The sequence below is a fragment of the Protopterus annectens genome, chromosome 14.part0 (assembly GCF_019279795.1).
Source record: "Protopterus annectens isolate FY-2018-M chromosome 14.part0, PAN1.0, whole genome shotgun sequence".
NCBI classification, from domain to species: Eukaryota; Metazoa; Chordata; order Ceratodontiformes; family Protopteridae; genus Protopterus; species Protopterus annectens.
The window spans coordinates 867,548,808-867,571,289 of NC_056748.1; the positions used below are offsets into that span (position 1 = coordinate 867,548,808).

The 22,482-nt window shown below is 39.3% G+C and overlaps 1 protein-coding gene across 1 annotated transcript in view; it reads left to right on the plus strand.

The window, feature by feature from the left end:
* HECTD2 (HECT domain E3 ubiquitin protein ligase 2) overlaps positions 1-22,482 on the plus strand; it is a 1,329,650-nt gene that overhangs the window by 491,595 nt on the left and 815,573 nt on the right. The window contains exon 5 of the mRNA XM_044056649.1: positions 21,300-21,389. Coding sequence (XP_043912584.1) covers positions 21,300-21,389 — 90 coding nt within the window. The remainder of the gene's footprint in view (positions 1-21,299; positions 21,390-22,482) is intronic.

A 22,482-nucleotide genomic window follows, 5' to 3' on the forward strand; every position in this document is an offset into this window, starting at 1 on the left:
TTAAGGAATGACTTAGTTTCAGAGCAGTCCTTAGTCAATTGTGATTGTTTCTCAAACACTAACTTGTCTTTGCTTTGGCTCATTAGCAGCAGTACAAAGAACTGCCTGCTCACACCCTTGTTCTCCCCACCCCCTTCCCTGTTTATTACCTTAAGACAATCCCAAAGTTAATAAATATTACCTGTGGCAGGCACCATTTTTTAAAACTAAAATCACCCTTGTTACTATCATATGTTCATTCATCAATTAACTCTGTTACCTGATTGTTTCCAGCCCCCTCATACGAGCAACTAACAGGGTCTCTACCTGCTTCGCTCCCCACCCTGCCCCCTATTCCCCCCCGCCCCCAGTGGTCCCACCTTTATTACACTCACAAACCCCTCCCATCTTTCCAGTAGTCATCCACAGTGCTAACCCAACACTACCTCCTCCATCTTCCCACTACTATCACACCTCCTCAACTAACATGTGCAAGCATACTTTACCTATGCTCATTGCATGCACTCTTTTTGCATATCTTACATCCTACCAAAGCTCTATCATTCCCGCACTCAACCACTACCACTGTACTACTACTCACACCACCACTCATGTCTCACCCTCACTCAGCTCCCCTCCCACCAACTCAAGAACCATCCCTATGCACTCCCCACATATTCTACCAACTATATTACTCAAACATAAAGCATCCCTACAACTTAACATAGTAACCCTCCCACCATACCTGTTACCCAAAGAGCACAATCATAAAGTTTCCCTTATAAACAAACACATACAAAAACTGAGACTAATAACCTCATGCATATCAAAACAAGCCCTAAGTGGAGATATCCACCCCAACCCTGGCCCTACTATCTCCAACCCTAATCCTCATAATCAGACTAGAAACCACAACTTCTCCCATATTACAGACAATAGAAAGCCAAATGACTTTCTTCTACTAAGCCTAAATATTAGAAGTATATCCAACAAAGTCCATGAACTTCATGCCACCATAGACTTGTACTCCCCAGATATAGTCATCCTGACAGAAACCTGGCTAAAACCTTACATTACCAGTGAGCAAATACTCCCTACAGGTTATGGCATACTAAGAGTAGACCGGCTAAACAAGAAAGGAGGTGATGTAGCTGTAATATTTAAACAGCATCTAAACATCCAGATCTTAAAATCATCAGCTCCACAAATAGGCAATGAAGAAATTATACCAACCTCAAAATAAACCAAAACAAAACCATCAACATAATTGGATGCTACTTCCCACCTGGCCAAACATCCCTCCACTAGAAAACCTCCTCAGCTGGTCTACCCACCATCTCCCCCAAGAAACTATCATTTTAGGTGATTTCAATATTGACTGGCAATCCTGTTCTGGCAACCATCCAACCCATCATGTAAACCTTCATGGCTTCACCCAACTAGTCCAGTCGCCAACCAGGATAAATAAAAACTCCAGCAAGCACACTACCCTGGATTGGATACTAGTCAGTAAGAGCCCCCAATCATATATAACAGGCTGCTTATCAGATAGCTTCAGTGATCATTCCCCAACCTTCCTACTCAAAAAATACCTATACCAAGCTAAACCTGTCTACCGTCAGATACATAAAAAAATAAACTTTAACCCACTCACATTCATCTCATCCCTCAAAGAATGTAACTGGCCTCCTCTAAAGTACCCCAGTCTTGATGACGCAGTTGAATTTTTTAGTACTACCTTCCTGAGCATCCTTAATTACCATGCCCCCATAGGACTGCCAGAATCAAAGCACAACCCTCCCCATGGCTACAGAAAACCACTAAGTCAGAAATGAAAAACAGGGATAAAGCCTGGGAGCACTGGCGCAAAACCAAGACCCCCTCAACTAGACAGAAATTCCTAGAACTACGCAATAGAGTCAAAAAGCTAATAAATCAGGACAAATTCCAATACTACCAGTCTGCCCTAGACTCCTCTGAACACAGCCCCAAACAATTCTGGTCCTCCATAAACTCCATCCTCCACCCAGGTAAAGTCAGTACCCCTCCTCCTAACATCCCTCACTCCTCAGAAAATATTGCTACCTCATTCAACACACACTTCACACAAACCATACTAACACTAGCTAAACAACACAACCCCCCTCCCCTCCAACCCACACCTTCAACTACTAATCTCCCCACTGCCTTCTCTTTTTCTCCTGTACATACCTCCAACATAAAAAAAACTCTTAACTAAACTTAAACCCACCAAATTAGCAGCAGACAACCGCCCAAGTGAATACCTACAAATCGCAGCTGATGCTCTGGCCTACCCAGTATCCATCTTGATTAACTGATCTCTGTCAGAAAGTTATGTTCCCACACTGTGGAAAGTATCACATATAATTCCCCTCCACAAAGGCGGACTCTCCACAGAATTAACCAATTACTGCCCTATAGCTATTCCCTCTCCACTCTCCAAAATACTAGAGAGATGCATGCACTCTCAGGTCTCAGACTACCTCCTTACTAACAACCTCCTTTCCAATACTCAGCATGGTTTCCGACCAAACCATAGCACCACCACTGCCTTACTCTCCTTTACTAACACTATCCTTCAGCATAAAAACAATGGCCATCTCTCCTCTGCTACTTTCCTAGACCTATCTAAAGCATTTGACATAGTCCCACACAAACAACTCATCTCTGTCCTCAATAACCTATCCTTCTCACAATCAGTCACCAACTGGTTTCAGAGTTACCTGTCTGACCGCCAACAATCCATTGTATGGCAGAATGACATATCTCCCCAACTACCTGTCTCCATAGGGGTTCCCCAAGGATCCATCCTTGGACCCCTACTCTTCTCTGTTTTCACAAATAATCTAGCCTCTGCCACCACACATGGCACACTCATACAATACGCAGATGACTCGACCATCATCTGCTCAGTCCAGTCCCTACCCAAACTGCAAAAAGTCACACAGGAAGCCTTTTCCTCTGTTGAAACTTGGTTATCCAATGCCCAATTGATACTCAACCCAAACAAAACTAAACTACTCATCTTCCAACCCACCAAACATACTCAAAACAACTCTCACTTTAACATCACAGCAAAAGACAGCACCACTATATACCCAACTGAACACACCAAATTGCTAGGAGTGGAAATAGACAATAAACTAAATTTTGACATTCACATATCCATGACCATAAAAAAGTCCACAAAAAACTAGGAGCGTTATACAGAAATAAGCATCTTCTCACCAAAGCAGCAAAGATTTCAGTAGCAAATTCCCACCTTATCTCCACCCTACTTTATGCCTCTCCAATAAGGTTCATAAGTTAGTACTAAGCTAACTGCCCTTGCGAGCCATTATAAGCCTAGCCAATTATCCCTTGTGAGACTCAAACCCTGCACCTTGTGTTTGTAAGGCAAACACCTTAATCATTAGGCCACCCTCCCATCCCCAAAGTAAGGCAATGCGATCTAAACAAGCAAGAGACCTGCTACAACAAAATTGCCAAATTCGCCACAGGGGCATCCTACCGTAGTCACCACTGTCTCTCACTTGCTGAACTGGGCTGGCTTGAACTCCCTCACCTCCTTCAGTGGTATCCACTCTCACTCGCCCACAAACTAGTAAATCATCCACTAAATGTCCCATCCCTCCAGAATCTATCCAGCAACAAAAATCACTTGCAGATCACTAAAGCCAATAACTCTGCTGGTGAAGCACTATTCTCTTGCACCATAGCCAAATTATAGAACTCCCTCCCACCCACAATTACCTCCATACCATCATGCACCCACTTCAAAACTTTACTAAAAGCGCACCTAAAAACATGCTGGCTATGCCCTTGCAACTCCCACTCTAATATCACCCACCCCATCCAACCACTACCTTTCTTTCCACTCCACTAACTACCTTGATTAAAGCAAGCTCAGATGCTCATAAGCCTAGTACTTATACAGCAGGAACTTCTTATTTTAACATTTGTTAATGTCTGTTATGTACTTCACAGATAAAGATTCTAGTTGTCTACTGATGTACTATGTTCTTCATCTGTAAATATGTTGTAAGTAATTGCTATGCAAAATGTTAATCGTTAGGTAATCCAATGTAACTACTGTCTGTTTATTTTAACTGTGGAGCTTTTCTCCCCGGGCCTCCACTGAAAATGGACCTACATCCAGTCGGACACTCCCGGTCAACAAATATAAATAAATAAATAGATAGCCTCTACCAAACAAAACCTTCCTTCACAGAAACTGCTAGTTCTCATATTGCCACCACAACCTACCTAATACCCGCCATCTTATATGTTGCTCCAGTTTTCACAAGTTTAATAACCACTGTTAACAGCTAATAACCAAATTTGTATCCAGCCTACCTAGTTGGACCCACTACTGCATAGCCATTAACTGCCTTAAACTACCCCAGTTTCTTACTCACTCAACTACTGTTAGCCCATAAACTCCAGAAAGTTGTCCAAGCCTGAGCATGCTTATAAATCCTTAGCAAAACCTTAGGCTCCAAAGATAAACTACTATTGAATATAACTAAAACCTAAACCACTGCTGGCAACTCACTATACTCCAGCAGCATCTGAGACAAATTCTAAATGTAAAGTCTTTCAAAATCAAAATAAAGCATCATTAGTTCAACTGGCTCTGCACATGCTCTCCAACCCAATATATCTCCACCTCTTACTGATCTATTATTTATCTCACCAGCATAGTCTCCTCCTTAAATAATATTGCTACAATGTCCTTTATTTTCTCCTCAAATGCATTTAAAGCTATTGCTTAACTGAAACTCTCCTAAACTACTGCAGACTGATTGCACTGTGTACTAGTACTTTAGGTGCACAAAATAGCTGCTATTTCTTTGTAAACATGCCTACACTGCAAACTGTTCTTGTACCACATTTGTACTTTATATCAGATTATTTTGATTTGTACTTTGCATCACATTTTCTTTTTGTACTTCCCCAGGAATTCACTGAAAATTAGAAAATTAGGGGGTCAGACATTGATAAACAAATGTACTAAACAACACCTTCTAAAACTGGTAATTTGGGGAGAAATTGTGCTGGAATAGACTTAAATATTGGCATCGATTTGATTACTTCAAAGGGTTTCTAATTGGATTTGTATAAAGTCTCCTTCTGTAGGGGAGAGCGCAGTTAAACTATATTATAAGTTTAGCGTATGTGGTAAGCTGTGCTAGCCATCTTGCACTTATATTAGCGTTTGTGGTAAGCTGTGCTAGCTGTCTTGTACTTTAACAGAAACTATTACCCGTGAAAACATTAAACAAAACACCTACATTCTTGCGAACACCAAAAACACTAAAAATAATCACTTCAACCACAATACAAAATTAAGAAAAAACATTTCTATTTGTTTTCATCACGACCACCATCCAGTGCTTCACTAGAAACACCAGGACTCAAAAAACTATTACCTTATTTATTTGCATACAAGCGCTATACATAATATAGATCAGCTCTCTGCTTTTACTCCTAAACATTCGTGTTATACTGTCATTGGTGTTTATGGAGAGAAAGTCTCCACCGACAGTAAAATGCTAGTGACTAATGCAAACAAAACCACTTTGTTTCTACAGTCCACCCATCCTATATTTGATGGGGTTTTCCTTTTGTAATTATTTTAACAAATAATATTTTATTTGTACTTAGCTGATACAGTCCAGCTGGTCCTATGTGGTTTTATTTCGTAATTATCTAAATAAATACAATATTTTATTTGTTAGCTCAGCTGGTACAGTCCATCTGGACAGGCGTGTTTTCAGCGGAAGCCCGAGGAGAAAAGATCCATCCAGTAAACATTTTGATCAATTGATCACAATTCATGACAAAACCATTTTTAAAGAAAGTAATTTGGCTCCAGAGCTCAAGAACTGGACTTCCCTTAAAAATTAAAAAAAAATCGGTCTTATCTCCCGCGCCCAGTGGTTGAAAATAAACAGGACACTGATGCACACGTGTCCAGGAAGTGAAGAAAGCCAATAGATATGCCCGCCTCTATCGCATTAACCAAAGAAGGAATGAGAGGCGGGCGTGATCAGTTTTATCCCATCGATTGGAGCATCAGCCAAGGATGTCAGTGATACAAAAGCATCAGAGTGGATGCTTTAAATAAAGCTCAAGAAGAGTAACCACTGACTGTCACTCACAGATGCAGAGGGGGGAGGGAATTGAAGAATACGGGGACCATGCTTTGTGTTGTGAATTGACGTCATGCTTTAAATTATGTGGGGGAGGGTGCAAATGCTACAGTACGGGCGGAAAAGTGGAGGAAAAAGTAAAATATATTACGGAGTGGAGAAAACAATTTCCTTAAAATTGCACCCTTTATGAGGCTTGCCTGTACGGTACCCTAGGAGGTTGTCTAGTTCACCTATGCCTAAGGCTGGCCCTGGTCATGACATAAAAACACTCACGACAATCAAATCTGAAGTATGTAGAAATAGTAATAGTTGTGTTACCATTCCCCTGATAGTTATTAGGAAACTCGACTTCTATTGAGTTTGGTCTTTATGCTTGCAGTTAATAATGTTGATGGTAGTAAAGGTCAGCTAGAAAACATACTCAATTAGTAGGATTAGCAAATAGAGATTATTCAAAATTTGCAAAATTTACATTATGGAGGCTTTGTTAAAGAGAAGAAGAGAATAAAGAAGTATGCCTAATAAAGTGAAATGCAGAAGGAAAGTACTTCTGAAAATATGGCTACAAGGAGACAGAGTAGGAAGACTACCTCACTCACTTTTTATGCTGTAAGGATGGAGTGTAAATTGTTGAAATAGATTGCAAATAAGAACTGAAGGTTAGCAAACGTGAGTATGTTACCCCATCTGTCAAGTTGAAATAAATTGTAAATAACTGAAGGTTAGCAAACGTGAGTATGTTACCCCATCTGTCAAGTGCCATGAATAAAATCTGGGTTAACTCCATAATTGTTAGTTGTCCTCAATCCGTTTATATGTCAGAAGCAATTGCTAGATGCCCTGAAAATAGAAGTAGCAACACTGTAGATGCCATGGAAATTCTATCTTCTTCAGTGGTCATTTGCATTAATTAGCAATTTTACTGGCTGGAGGCAAAACATTGTGAAGGGACTATCTGGGATTCTGCGGAATTAGAATGATTTCTACTAATCATACTTAGAAAGTGATATTGTTGAAGTTTTGCAGATTAATTGTATGGACTTGCTAGTTTTCTTTGTTGATATTTTATATGGTTTGAGCAAGTCCTGCTGCTGGAGTGACTACATTGAATTGTCAATTCTGGCAGTCCAAATTTTGCAAATTTATTTGAAATTTGTTTCCTTGAGGATATGGTACTTCTAAGCAAAAGAATACATCACATGGATAAAGATGTCCTTCATTCTTCCAGGGCAGAAAAGAATATTCAGACTTGCAGTTTCTTAGTAGCAGTATCCCCTTTTTAGCACAGGTGAAAGAAGTCAGATAATTTTAGCTTTCTAGCTATATCTATATTTTTAACTTACTATAGTTGCATGAATTCCAAAGTCACATTTCATAGTAATGTACAGGAAGCTATGGTAAGGAGCATGATGGGTTCTGCTAGCCCTCAGGTTTAATATCTCTAATTGCATCAGGAAAATTAGAAAGAGGCCCAGAGGGGGAAATGTGTTTTAATAAGGAAGGATTTAGTGAAGGAAGATAAAGGACTAGAAAATGAAAGAATGCTGCTTGTAATTTAACTATTAACCTCTGATAAATTGATATAGTGGGCAGCCTGAATTACTTAAATCAAGTTACTTATATTCTTATATTTAGCAGATCATAATTTGCAATATTTTATTGGGAAATCTTAAATCTGCCTATCACCAGAAATTTTACACATACATTAGGATTTAGGACAAACTAATGCCCCTATCAAAAGAAACAGTATTTTTGATAAAATATGAATAAGTTAAGCTAATTTAAATGCACCGTCAATGATTCTATCCCCTTTGCTGAGTGGTGAACCTGTTGTTGTTACAAGAATCAGTTGTTTTTCTTCACCTCTGTTCAGCATCATTGAGACTATTACGTATAGCCAACCACAATTATGCTGAATTCATATGAATTGTTCCTAGGTTCATAATTGTTTAAACTCTTAGGACTGGATGGAAGATAACATTACTATGGAGATAAAGAAACTTAATGAAGGTGCTTAATTTTAAGGCTACTAATTTTAGGGGAAAAACTGTACGAGCTTTGTAACAAATTATTCTCATCATTAAAGGCAGAGAACATTAATAAAAAATACCATTTATAAATTTAGAATAATTAACCATTTCACTATCCTTAAAAAAATAATCCGTGTTCTTCAAGAGAATGCTAAATGGATTTTTAACTCTGATGATAAAGATTTTCAGTCAGCACAAGTTTCTGATGTTAAGAAATAAATGATGGCAGGATCTTTTATGATTGTATCATGACCAAAAGGAAAGGCAACCTAGTTCAAATTAGTTTAATGACAGTTATTTAATATTTCATGAGTTCTATTTGTTTTCTAATGTATTTACACCTGAATTAAATAAAACACTTTAATATAGAAATTAATATGGAGATCTTATCTGATACAGCTTGGACTAGTTAACCTGTATCTGTCAGTCTGAACAATGTTTTATATTTAGGAAATCTAAATATTTTAAAAGCTGTATGCTTTGGCAATATCTCAAATAATGGTTTATAAAAACTCCTAAATAAAGCTGTATGATCTTTAATGTTATTCCAGCAGTCATGTGAGGAGAGTTTTTGCCTATAGACTGAAAAAAGTATTAATACGAATTCTATGCATCTTGGTTTATTGTCAAACAGTGGTTAAATAATGGAAAAACTGGTGAAGATTACAGTTAAGGACATAAAATTCCAAATATGCACATTTCATAGCAAATATATTGATGTGAAGGCTGAAGTAGTTAAAAATCACTATTTTCATAATGCTAGTTTGTCTAATTTAAAAAATTAAATGGCTGCAAGTTGGTATGGTACATATAAACATTTGCTATGTGTTTGCGACTGTTTCCACTTGAACCTTATTCTTAATCTGCTTAGTCTCAAACTGTCTAAACATCTAATTGCATGTTTTTGCTACCTGGTTAAATGATAGCATTGTGTTGGATACATTATTTATCTCAGTCCATGGCAAAAGGAAAATATTTTTCTTTGTAGTTTGCTTTTATGTGCAGTACTCATTCACCAGTATCTGTGTTCAGTATTGTGATGCCCGTGCACTGGCCCAGCAATCAAGGAGCCTCAATCCTCATCACTAACACCAGTAAAGGGCATTCACATTGGGATGGATAATAAATACGTACACAGTAAAGTACATTTTCCCTTAAGAGCACACAGAGATCACAGTCAGTCTGGGGATGGTCTCTCCAGATCCCCCCAATAAGACTCCCCAATGGCACAGCTATAGGGCCTAGATGTCAGCCTAGTAGTCAAGCTGAAGCTTCCAGCACCCTCTCTGTCCAACCAGTGCTTCGTGTCCCTACCCAAGTAGCTGACACACACACACACACACACACACACACACACACACACACACACACACACACACACACACTTTGGGATATGAGTTCTGTATAACCACACAGACACTCCTGGGGAAGGCTGGCACAGGTTCTCCAGCTATGCCCCTTCTCTTGCCAGGCTATAAGGTAGTAATCATCATCACCAACCACTAACATCAGCTACTAATAAGGCCCTTATCAAAGGGTGTCCAGTTATTACTGTGCAATATTATTATCCAACTGGTTAGTGTGACTGAACAGCAAGACTTATTTGCGGTTGCTTGGACAGTATCACTATATATATGCAATGTACTCTAGAGCTTAATTTATCTCTACATAAAACATCCACAGTTGAAGGATTTAAAAATATTTATTAATAAATAAGAACACAAGACAGTACTTCTTACTACACAGTGCTAGTCAAGAGTTCAGAGATCACAGGAAAATGCTTAAAATAATACAGTAGAATAGTTCTGGCATCACTACAGAAAAACAGCTAGTCTAATCTTCCTATTTCCTAGCTATATCTAAGAGAAAACACAGTTCTAAAATAAACTTACATATAGAGCAAAGCAATGCTGGTGATGTTAGATGTTCTGAAGGCAAATGCCAAACTATCCTCAGTCTCTCTGTCCTTAAATTGGTAACACAGTACTACTGACTCATTTCAGATTACATAATTTCTCTCTGGTTCCCATTCTAACAGAAACCCTGAGTGTAACAGGCCTTTTGATCTTGCACCTGGCCAGGAAGCTACAGCAATAAAAGGCATTATACGTGCAAATTCTAAAAATTAACTCTGGTCTCAAAACAATAGCAAGAATTCCTTCCGCCAGACATCTTGGCTCTGAGTCTGAGATCAAAGAATTATACAATGCTCAACTTATCATCTTTCCTCCAGCAGAGTACGATGTGGTTACATTTTTGAAGTTCAACATTTACCATAATTTTCTTCCATTTAAGAGAACAAGCCTGTGGCTTGTATTAATATTTACAAATGACAGAATTATCTACAAAATTCTATCTGGCTAGGCTCGCAACCTTCACATATCTTCACAAGTATTACTTCTAATTTCTTTAACCACAAAGTGTCCATGACAGAAGCAATCATATTGATGTGATTTTTTTCAGTCCATATGCCCCATTCCCATATAACAGCTAATGTGCTCAAAGTATAATAAAGCCTAGATATAATAAATAAGGTGATATGGTTTCTTATTTAGTTGAAATGGTAGTTTGTGTCACTGGTTTCTTAATCTGTGAAGGCAGTGTTAGTGGTTCCTTTTCACCGAATTACTGTGTGCCAACTGTAAGGTGCTAAAAGCTTTCCATGGCATACTCGACTCACATTTTAGGCAAAGTATCCAAAATACCTAAATTGAACATTCTTGTAGGTAGATAGAGCCCACCTAGTCAAAACAGGGGAAGTCATCTCAAGCAGTAGACCTGTAATGAGCAGTGTACCCCAGAGATCGGTCTTGGGGCCCCTGTTTTTTGAGATGTACTTTTCTGAGGTCCAGGCCAAAACCAGTGGGCTATGGCAGACCAGGTTTGCAGATGACTGCAAGCTGGGCATTGTCATCAATTCCCCTAGTGATGTGGACATCCTCCAAGAGGGTCTCACCCAAACAAATGACTGGTGCCAGAAACATGGTCTCAAACTGAATGCCATCCCCAAAAATGATCATATTAATAACAAGGTCCTAAGCATGCAATCAGTTGTTAGAGACTTGGGCACCCAGGTTGATAGCAAACTGACGTTTCACCACCATATTTCCTGCATTGTATGGAAAGCTTTCTACATGGCCCACTTCATTACTAAGGGTATCTCATCCAGAGATAAGGAGGTCATAACATCCCTGTATTCTTTCTTTATAAGACCCATTATTGAGTACAATGCTCCTTTTGGCATGTATCTCACAAAGCACATGCAGCAGCTGGAGAGACTACAGAGGTTCCTCACCAGGAGAATCCAAGGCCTCAAACATCTACCCTACACAGATAGGCTAAAGGCCCTGTCCCGCTACTCAGTCTCTTGCAGACTCGTCAGAGGTGACCTCTGTCTGTGACAGACCAGTTTCAAACCCCACCTTGATGGGACTGCTGCATATCTGTAAGTCAAACTTCACTTGAGTAACCCACACACGCGACCTCAAACTGGTCTGTGACATCAATAGGACTTGGTGGGACAGATTTGTGTCCCACAGACTCCCCCTTCTGTGGAATAAACTTCCTCTCCACATCAAGCAGAGTACCTCATTAACCCTTTTTAAGCGCAACCTGGATAACTGGATGGGGGGAACAGAAAATGCAACCCTGGGATTATACTTATGTTCCTGATGGACAGGGACATTGGGTGCTGACTTATTGGAACATGGGCTAAATTTTTGGCTAGACTTGTGAAGGCCTCAGGGCCAATAGCCTAGTAACTTCCTATGATCCTGTGGTATTCACAATGACTTCTGCCTGGTCTTTAGGTTTTTAGAATGGCTTTACTCAGTTACCTCTGATTGGTAATTGGTACTTAATACACTTAAGCAGAGAAATTAATAGTCTACAGTTATTTGGATTATAGCAACAACTCTTTGACCAAAAATGTGAGCATGTAAGTAAACCTGATCCTTGAACTTGTATAAAAATTTCTACAAAAAAAAACTCTTTTAGAAAATGTTATGTTGTATAGAAACACCAAGACAGTAATAATGCATTGTTTAGACACGTGGACAGAGGTTCTATATATACCTAAAAATTGTTTGCATTTCTAGTAAATATAGATTTTAATATTCAAGAAGATTAGTATGATACTTTGAAGGATTTAGAATTGAGATTACCATTAAAGCTTAGTGCAACTGAATTCCTTGGTTTAAGTAATTAGTATAAGAATTCAGATTAAGTTGAAACTTAGACCTTTATATGAAATTGATTCGATTATTTATGTTTATTATTTTAATCAATTTAAATGTTTTTTAAATATTGGTGCAAATGTATCAGAATTGTTTTTTTTTTATAGGTTCATAGGTTCATACTAGGCTAACTGCCCTAGGGCATTTATAAGCCTAGCCAGAATGTGTTTGGCTTTCGACACTCATTTTAAATTAATTTTGCTATGCCCTTTTTCGAGGTTAGTATACTGTGCCTCTGTCTAACAGTGACACAGAAGTGATACCCGGGTTAAACCTATGATCTCCCATCCACTCATCAAGATTCCTCTTGAAGAGAGTCAATGAGGGACTCTGCCTAACCTGGACTGGGATTTTATTCCAGAGTGAAGGGAGCCTCTGGGTTATGAATCTGTCCCTCCAGCATATCCTATTTATTTCAGTGCTGGGGCTCAAGTCTCTCGAGCACGTAGCTCGATGGGATTTGGATTTTCTGAGGTGCAGTATGTCCATTAATTCCGGGTTGGACATGGCTTTATACGTCAGGCACAGATCGCCCCTGAACAGGTGGTATGCCACTGAGTAGAGCTGGAGTTTCTTTAACCGGGCAGCATATGGCATCTGTTTGAGCCCTTTGATCCTCTTGGTGTGGTACTTTTGGGGTCTTTCCAGTTGCTGCAGGTGTCTGGTATGGTACATCCCAAAAGGGGCATTGTACTCAATTATGGCCTGATGAGGGATGAGTAAAGAGGCACGATGACCTTCCCTGATCTAGATGTGAATCCCTTCATGATTAGGTGGGCTATATAAAATGTTTTTCTAACCACTTTGGCCACGTGGTTGTCAAATGAGAGACTGCTATCAACTTGGGTCCCCAGGTCCCTAATTACTTCTTCTGTACTTAATGGATTACCACCTATGTGGTAATTTGTGGCACTTTGTTTTGCCAAAGGAGATGACTATACACTTTTTGGCATTTAGCTTGAGGCCATGGCTCTGGCACCAGTTGTCTGTTTCTATGAGGCCCTTTTGGAGGATGCTTGTGTCGCCTGGAGAGTCGATTATGGCACCCAGTTTGCAGTCATCTGCGAACTTGGTCAGCCACAGTCCTTCTGTGTTGGCCTGTACCTCCGAGAAATATATACCGAACAAGAGAGGTCCCAGAACTGAGCCTTGTGGGATGCCACTTGTAAATGGTTTGGAGTCTGACATGGCTCCAGCAATTCTAACCATGTGGGTTCTGTCCTTGAGCCAGTTTGCAACCCATCTAGTGACATAGGGGTTTATATTTAAGCTGGTGAGCTTATCTATAATGCCCAAGTGGGGTATTGTATCGAAGGCTTTTGCGAGGTACAGGTAGGCTGTGTGGACCACCTTCCCCTCATCAATGGCCGTGGTGACTGTTTCAAAGAAATCAACCAGGTTTAAGAGGCAGGATCTGCCCGTAACAAAGCTGAACTGGGTAGGATCCAGTGTCTGTAGGTCCCCAATATCTTTATTTATGAGGTCCATGATGATCCTTTCCATAGCTTTGCAGACCAAGCTAGTCAGGCTTATGGGGCAATAGTTTCCAGGATCTGTTGAGGCACCACCTTTGTGAAGATGGACTACTGTTGCTGTACGCCACTCTTTGGGTACATATCCTGTAGTAAGGCTGAGATTGAACAGTAGTTTTATGTTTGGGTTTAGCTCTTCTTGGAGTTCATGTAGGACGAGCCCAGGACACCATCTGGTCCCATTGATGCTGTGTTTTTGTTTTGGAAGGCGGCTCTTACCTGAGCATCTGAGATGTCAGGGGGGCAGCACTCTGCTGAGATAGATATTTGCCCTTTTGGTGGGGAGGGGGGGAGAAGTTTGCACTGAACCTGTCAGCTAGGATGTTGGCAATGTCTGTGGGTTCAGTGTATTTTTTGTCATTTTGGACTAATTCTGAGCATATCTGGGAATTCCCACCCAGGTTCCTAACATAACTAAAGAAAGCCTTGTGATTATCCTTAGTGTCCTGTGCAATTTTTCTCTCTAAGCTGGCCTTAGACGATTTTATGAGTGCCCGTAGTTTTTTGCTAATACTGATCAGAGATTCCTTCCCTTTTTGGGATTTTGCTCTATCATTTAGTAGCTTCCTCCTTCTATTGTATAGTTTGTTTATGGCTGCCTTTGGAGGATTGGGTCTTGGTTTTATTTGGGATTGCATGATCCATGCATTCCTGAAGGTGTTCATAGAATGCATTTATAAAGGAATCTGCGGTCTGGGCCGTATTTTCCACAGGCCCGGGGGCTTTGAAGGATTCCACCTTGGTTTTGAGGAGTGTGAAATTTGCTTTAGAGAAGTTTTTCACTGTGGTTTTCTGGGCAGGAGGTGGGGTCGGGATGTGAATATCCAGTGAGATTAGTTTATGGTCTGATCTTACCAGTGAGGGATACACTTCTGGTCTGGAGCATAGAGTCCCCATGTTGGTGATGATCAGGTCCAGTATGTTTTCCCCTCTTGTGGGAGTGGTAACAAGTTGTTCCATAGCATTTGAGTTTATAAATTCTAGTAACCTTTGAGCTAGGGTGTTGGAGCTAGAGTAATGCTCCCAGTCTATGTTTGGGTAGTTGAAGTTGCCCAATATAATGGTGTTTGGAGAGATCTTCATATTTTCCAGTGTTCTCAGGAAGGCCGAGTGGGGTTTCTGGGTTTGGGAGGGTGGTCTGCAGCAGGCTATAAACTGGAAGGCAGTTTAACTCACTGTTAGTTGCACATGGATAGTCTCTGATGCTTCGTGCTGTGCCACCAACCTGGAGGTGTGGGTATCTTTGATGAATATTGATACTCCCCCTCCTTTTGTGGTTCCGTCCAAGTTTTGGGGCCGAAAAGCATGGTATGAGGTATAACCTGGTAGTGCTGGGGTACTCTCAGGAGCCTTGAACCAGGTTTCTGTTACTGCACAGATATCGATGTTCTCCATGCTAAGGAGAGTTTCGAGTGCGTGCATCTTGAGGTTTAGACTTCTGGTGTTGAGTAGTATTACTCTTAGTTTCTTATCCCTTGTGATACCTATGGAGGTGGGTTTGTCTTTTGAGCCTTGCCTAAAAAAGGCATTATGGGGGTAGCAAGAGCCTTTGCCAATATCCAAAAGCCCAGGGGTGACAGGTGCAAGCCGTCCCTAGCGAAGCATCGTGGCTTGTTGAGCATGTCATCCCAGGCTGACAGGCATTGGATCCCCTTTGAATGACACCAATACTTAAGCCAATTGTTGAAATTGATCATCTTGTCTTCATATTGTGGCATCATTCTTGGTGAGGGTAAGATGCTACTCAAGGTCAGGGTCATACCGGCCTGGGCCACATGCTCAGAGAGCTCCTCTATGTCTCTTTTCATGTAGTCCAGGGAGGTACTTCTCAAGTCATTCACACCAGCATGGACAATGACTGAGTCATATTTGTACTTGCCTTGGAGTGACCTGAGTGCTTGTGTTATGTGGCGGATCCTAGCGCCTGACAGGCAGCTCACCGTGACCTTCTCATTGATCAGCCTGGTGAGCGGGACGTCAGTGTGCCTGACGATAGAGTTACCTATTACAAGTGTATCAGGTGTGCTGTTTAGCCTTAAGGGCTGTGACTGTTCGGCACACTGGCTTTGTGAGCTATGTGTTGCACTTGTTTTGTTTTGGGGTAGTGGTTGCTTGGGTGTCTGCTTTGGAGGTCTCTGCTGCTTAGGCAGATTTTTATTTAGAGCCTCGAGTATGTTTTGTGTGTTTATGTGTTTGGTTTGCTGTTGTGGTAGGTCTATGTGAGACTGGAATTGTAGTGAGTGTGGTTTCCTTCTCCTCCTGTCTGGTTACGCCAGTACTGAGTTGAGAGAGCTTAGCCTCCAGTTTGGCTATATGGATGCATCTTTCACATGTGTTGGAATTTGTTGGGAGGAGGAGAGGGTTGTCTGTGTACATGAGGCAGTTGTAACATTGCCTCAAGATTCCCAGATTCACCAGCTGGACCGGAGAGGAGATTGACAACTGACCTTTGGACATGCTAGAATAGTATTGGGAATTTTCTGTGTTTAAATTGGGTAATTGTTATTTTGTTGTTATGGCATCTTTTGAGCATTGTATGAAACAAACAAAAGAGAGCTTAGCCTCCAGTTTGGCTATCTGGATGCATCTCTCACATGTGTTGGAATTTGTTGGGAGGAGGAGAGGGTTGTCTGTGTACATGAGGCAGTTGTAACACCAGCTGGACCGGAGAGGAGATTGACAACTGACCTTTGGACATGCTAGAATAGTATTGGGAATTTTCTGTGCTTAAATTGGGTAATTGTTATTTTGTTGTTATGGCATCTTTTGAGCATTGTATGAAACAAACGTGCCAAACCAGTTATAAATAAAATACTGAGTGTGAGCTATGTGCTGGTTTCATTGGATGTGACTTTAGTTACTGTTGGAGCAATCCTTTGTTTATTTATAAGCGCAAACATTACATGCATATTTTAGCATATGGGAATTGAGGTGTGACAGTTAACCTTATTTTGATAAATCAGAAGGATATTCAAAAAATGCTTGTAGTAGTTTGCAGGCCACGGGATATATATATATATATATATATATATATATATATATATATATATATATATATATATATGTATAAAATATTTAGGTCCCAAGTGGTTGGCATCTTCAAGTAGGATTTTGATAAGCATACATAAATCTCCTGTAATGCAGTGCATTCTTCATTAGAGATATTAATCTGATGTGATAATAATCTTTTTATTCTGAAAGATTTCCACATTTTGGACTTCCACTGTATTTTCTGTTGTTTGACCCAAAACTGGTTGATTTATCAGTTAGGATTATAAGTGTAACATTTTCATTTGTCTGCAAAGTTAGGCACGGCTAGTGTAGTGAGCAGTCTACAGGAAAATGTGGTATCATCTGATATAGTGCAGTCCAGTTCCTTTAGTCAGCATTCTGAGTTGAATCTGTTTTATGTTGCTTTGGAACACCTGCCACTCTCCATGTTGTAGTCTCTTCATCTCTTTCTCCCTCTGTTATTGCTTCATTGGAAAAAGGCTGATACTAGGCAAGCAATCACTATGACCAGTAAGAAACAACCCAAATAAGCCCCTTGAATTACTACTTAACTGAGTAGTGTTCACCTCCTTGGTCTAGAGAGGTTATACAGGACAGCTATGCAGAAAGTTATGATGGCCCATCCAGTTATTGAGTTAACTTTGAAAGCATCTAGTATGTTGCTTCACTTTACATGTGTGCTGGTGGAACTTATTTATTTTTATTTATTTATTTATGTTTGTTTACTGATCTCAATGGACTATTTGCCATCCACTTATTCCACAACTGAATGCAAATGCATTTGATTAATAATATATCCTTGCAAACCACAGAAATATTACCCAAAGCTCTTCTAGCATCTCAACCAAAAGGCCTTCAGAGAAGTACAAGTAACGCTAACAAACGCATATTAAATACTAGAACCAATTATGTATCACTTAACCAATTACTTCTGTGCTAATTTTCATTCAGATTCTTGATTTAACTTCCAAGGTTGTAAGGTGCTAAACTTTAAAGTATGCATTCCTTTATTCTCTCTTAAAAAAAAAGATTTCGCTTTTTTCATCATATATAACCTGTTCTAAAAACAATGCATTTAAAACTAGGCACATTTCCTACATGTACACTATTAAAATGTTGATTTACTAGAATTTTAGATTTATTCAATCTAATATTACACAAATACTCTTATATCCTTAGTATAAAACGTCAGGTTGCCCCAGTAATATAAAACAGAAAACATGAATACCATATTGCATACACAACTTCCTTAGGCAAGAAAGTTTGCCTCTGATAGTAAAATGTTTATTAATAATATGGTAGAAAAGGGATGTTTATGGATTGCAGCATCTACAGTATATCATCCCAATAGTATTCATATAACAGATCTCCAAATTCATTGGTGGTCATTTATGTAATGACTGTCTATCACATAGTCTGGAAAAAGCATACCTTTTGAAATAGAAACCTTTGGTTTATTTTTAATTAGTATTAACAATGAATTGATCTTAGAATACCCCAGAATGTATACATCAAATCAGTAATTACTGGATTTAATAAATTAAATCCATTACAATATATATATATATATATATATATATATATATATATAACTAATTGTATCACTTAGGCTTGACATTTTTAAGTTTATTTCTTAAAAAAAAAAGCAGTTATTTACTGAATTATGTCTAGACATAGTATTACTTTCCAATACTGTACACAGAGCATCTCAAAACCCTGTCTCTATACTCAGTCCTGCACAGACTGCTGAAAGGCAGTCTATACTTGGCCTACAAAGTAACCTGTGATTGATCTCTGATGGACATGTTGCACATCTGCATCAGAATGACCAAATCTGGGACCTAAATATCATCCACAACATAAATAGGACTTGTTGGCGGGACAGGTATGTGTCTTTCAAATGAGTCTCTATTTGCTAAAGGCTTGCCATCCCTCATCCAATTTGTGTAATCTGGCCCAGTGGCTGGGGAATTGGAAATGTCCACCTAATCTGACATGTATGTCTGTATTAGACAGACACAGCCTATAAATGCTTGACCACCCATGCCCAAGTCTTGATATACACCTTAAAATAACCCTAGAATATCAAAAGTTGTCCGATATGTTTGGGAAGCATGTCTTAAGGATTTAAAGTTCCCTGGCATCATTAGTCCGGTCATAACCTATAAACCTGCCAGTTTTTTTATAACCGTGATTTAGAAAAACACTTAGATCCATGCTGCCTCTTCCTGAATATTAGTTTAACTACTTCATGGTCATTGGCAAGCAGTAATTCCCCACATGGGAAGGAACAAATTCAGGGTAACTAGTACTGTGTAAAAAAAAAAATAAATAAAAAAAATAAAAAGTTGAAGGCACCATATTTTTCTGAATAATTTTGTCTGCAATCCAGTATTCTCCTTAAACCAAGACTGGTTTAAGTAATTTATTTGACCACATAAATATTCATATGTAAATTTTAGACTGACTGAATCTAGATGCAACTTTTAAACTCCTGAAATTCTGTTTGAATAGCTATACCTATAAGTAATAAATCTGTAAAATGAAAATAATCTAAAAATTAGTGTGTTAAAAATCCAGATTACTTATCACATGCTCTTAAAAAAACAAACAAAAAAACATAAACAAGATAGTGTATGAGGGAGCAAAGCAAGCACCCATGGCTAGACCGTTCATCTATTGGAAAAAAATTGCTGTCAAATACAAAATTTACTATGTAAACAAAATTTAGTTAAATGCAGTACAAAAGATGTCTCATTAGAATCAAAGTAATACTGGAGAACAGTAATGCCATATTCATGATTATTAAAACATGTATATAAACTTGATATATCTGTTGTTGCAAAATATATATGTTTTTATATTTTGAATTTTAGTTGAAACATTTTAACAGATTCTTTGAATCTTTAATCGAAGAAAAATCCTTATTCACAAATGTATTTACATAGGTTTTTAAGAACTTTACTGTATTTTTATGAAAGCCTCCACACCCAGAGACAGTCAGTCCCCAGATGGAGCTATAGCATTTTTGTGCAGTTCATAAAGACATTAACAAGTCTGTATGTGAGGACCTTGTATAATGTCTTAATTTTATCAGAGGACAGCAGGTCTAATTTTATGTCATCTTCAACCAAGTCACTTAAATCTTTAATAGCCTTTTTATAACTCTGCATTGGCAACACTTTATATGCTATATCATCCTCTAAATATACCATATACATACTAAAATATTGCTGATTGGACATAATTCTGTTGCCTATATCTGGGGATCTTGCAATGCAATTTAGTTATTACTTAGTTCCTTTAAGGCATTCCTTTCTCATTTAAATAAATTATAACAAATATACTTCCTTAACATGCTGTTAATTCATCAACCACTTTATTATTAAATGGAGGGATAGTCACTGTTATTAGATAGAACATATTCAGTTTTAACACATTATCACATTATGGGCATCTAGAACCAAGTCAGATCAACAAGAAAAAAATCATCATTTTCATTCACACTATTGCAGCTGGCATTACTTACATTAGCAAAGACAACCTTTAAGTGTGATTTCCTATATAATTTTTAAACTAAAAACTTTTTTTGATATATATCCTGCCAAACAACATATTTATTTAGGTTGAGATCCTTTACATAGGTATTTCAAGAGCCATTGGTTCTGCAGAGGTGCAGGTTGTTAAATTTTCTTTCATAGGTTCATAGATTAGTACTAGGCTAACTGCCCTTGTGAGCCATTTTAAGTCTAGCCAATTATCCCTTGTGAGACTCAAACCCTGCACCTTGTGTTTATAAGGCAAACACCTTAATCATTAGGCCACTCTCCATAGCTCAAAAAGCAAGGCAAAGGTCACTTTGAAGGAAGGGATAGAGTTCTGGAACAAACAGAGGGCTGCTAGTCTGTTTGCATACCAAAGGAACTTGAGCCAATTGTAGATGCCTAGGATGTGGGTGATGCAATTAACAAATTCACAGTTGCAAGAAATGTGAGTGAGTCATACTTCATTAATAGTCAATCCGTAATTAATAACATGAGGCATCTGACTTTATCTCTTGCTGTGTTACTTGCTGTATGTTTTTAGAAGGCCATCAACATAACCTGCATTACTGTGATTCTTGTACTTGTGGTGTCTCCTGTGCCTCTGCTGCTTGGTAAACTGATTATTTGGTTTAATTGCTACTTGTATTGCATGTATGTGAAAGATGGAGTTATGAAGGTACGACTGTTGTGTACTAACTTCAGTTAATATTCAGTTACTGCAGCAATGTAAATGTATTAGGATTTTAAATCTGATAAGTGTAATTAACTAATCCTGTCTTTCTTTCAGAAAGAAGCAAATGCACCATTTAATACCACTGAAGATCCTGGTGTCAACTTCAAGTTCCTAAATATTGTGTATGATGCCTTAATAAATACTGTGAGTATCATGAGCAAAACATTCTGCCAGTTGTATTATATAGTGTGTATGTGTGTGATGTTCATCATGCATACAGCTGCAGTCATAACAGATGGGTTATCCTGCCGTCAAGCGGGTCCTCGGTCGGCCGAATTCCAAAGTCTAGGTCCGGCGTCGGTTGTCGTCGCTTCTTCCCTGACGTCAGTGTGGCAGGGGTATAAAAGAACCAGCCTACGCCATCTTCAGTCTTTCTTGCCGCACGGTGCCCGAAGCAGAAGCAGTTCGCAAGTGCCGGTCGGCCAGCTCCTGAGATTCTGAAAATATTTCAGCGAAGTCTTCTTGAAAGCTAAGTACCCCGTTGAAACTTTCTTGCCTCAGACCGATGTCAGACAAAGTTAATAATTGCATTTCATGTGGGAAGCAAATACCGCATAAGGATTTCCATTCTTTCTGTATTCCTTGCTTAGGCCCAGACCACGACATCTCGGCCTGCCGTTTTTGTGCTAGATTCAACAAACGCACTATTAAGCATCGGTGAGTTAGCCCAACACTATTTTGGTAAAAAATTTAATTACATTATGTCGTCGGATACTCCGACTCCACTTTTGAGTAAAAGACGCAAAGATAAGGACCGACCTACAAGGTCCTCAACTTCTACCGACACCACGCTAAAGCCGACTACCGGTGCTCCGGTTTTCAGCGAGGTGCCTACGCAGCCGCTGAGTACCGATGATGCTTCTTTAGCGGTGTCTCCTGTGCCCGAGGTCGCAGGCTTCTCGGCCCCCATTCCGACTACAGATTGGCGGGGAAACTTAGAGTTTAAACAGGCCTGCTACCTTTCAAGGTGCCTTCAGGCCTTCCTCCTTTTCCATTAAGGCTTTCACAAAATCTAAAGCAGCCATGAAAACTAAAAGACAAGGTCCACAGAGCCCCTCTCAAGGCCCCATGCCTAAAAAACAGATGCTCAAAATGGCTGAGGATTTGATTACTCTTATCAGGGGTTCTCAGCCCCCCTCGGACAAAAGGCCCAGATTGGAGGAAGACTACCCTTCCTCAGATCAAGCCTCTATAACCTCAGAACATTCTGAGGACCAGGAATATTCATATTCCCCTT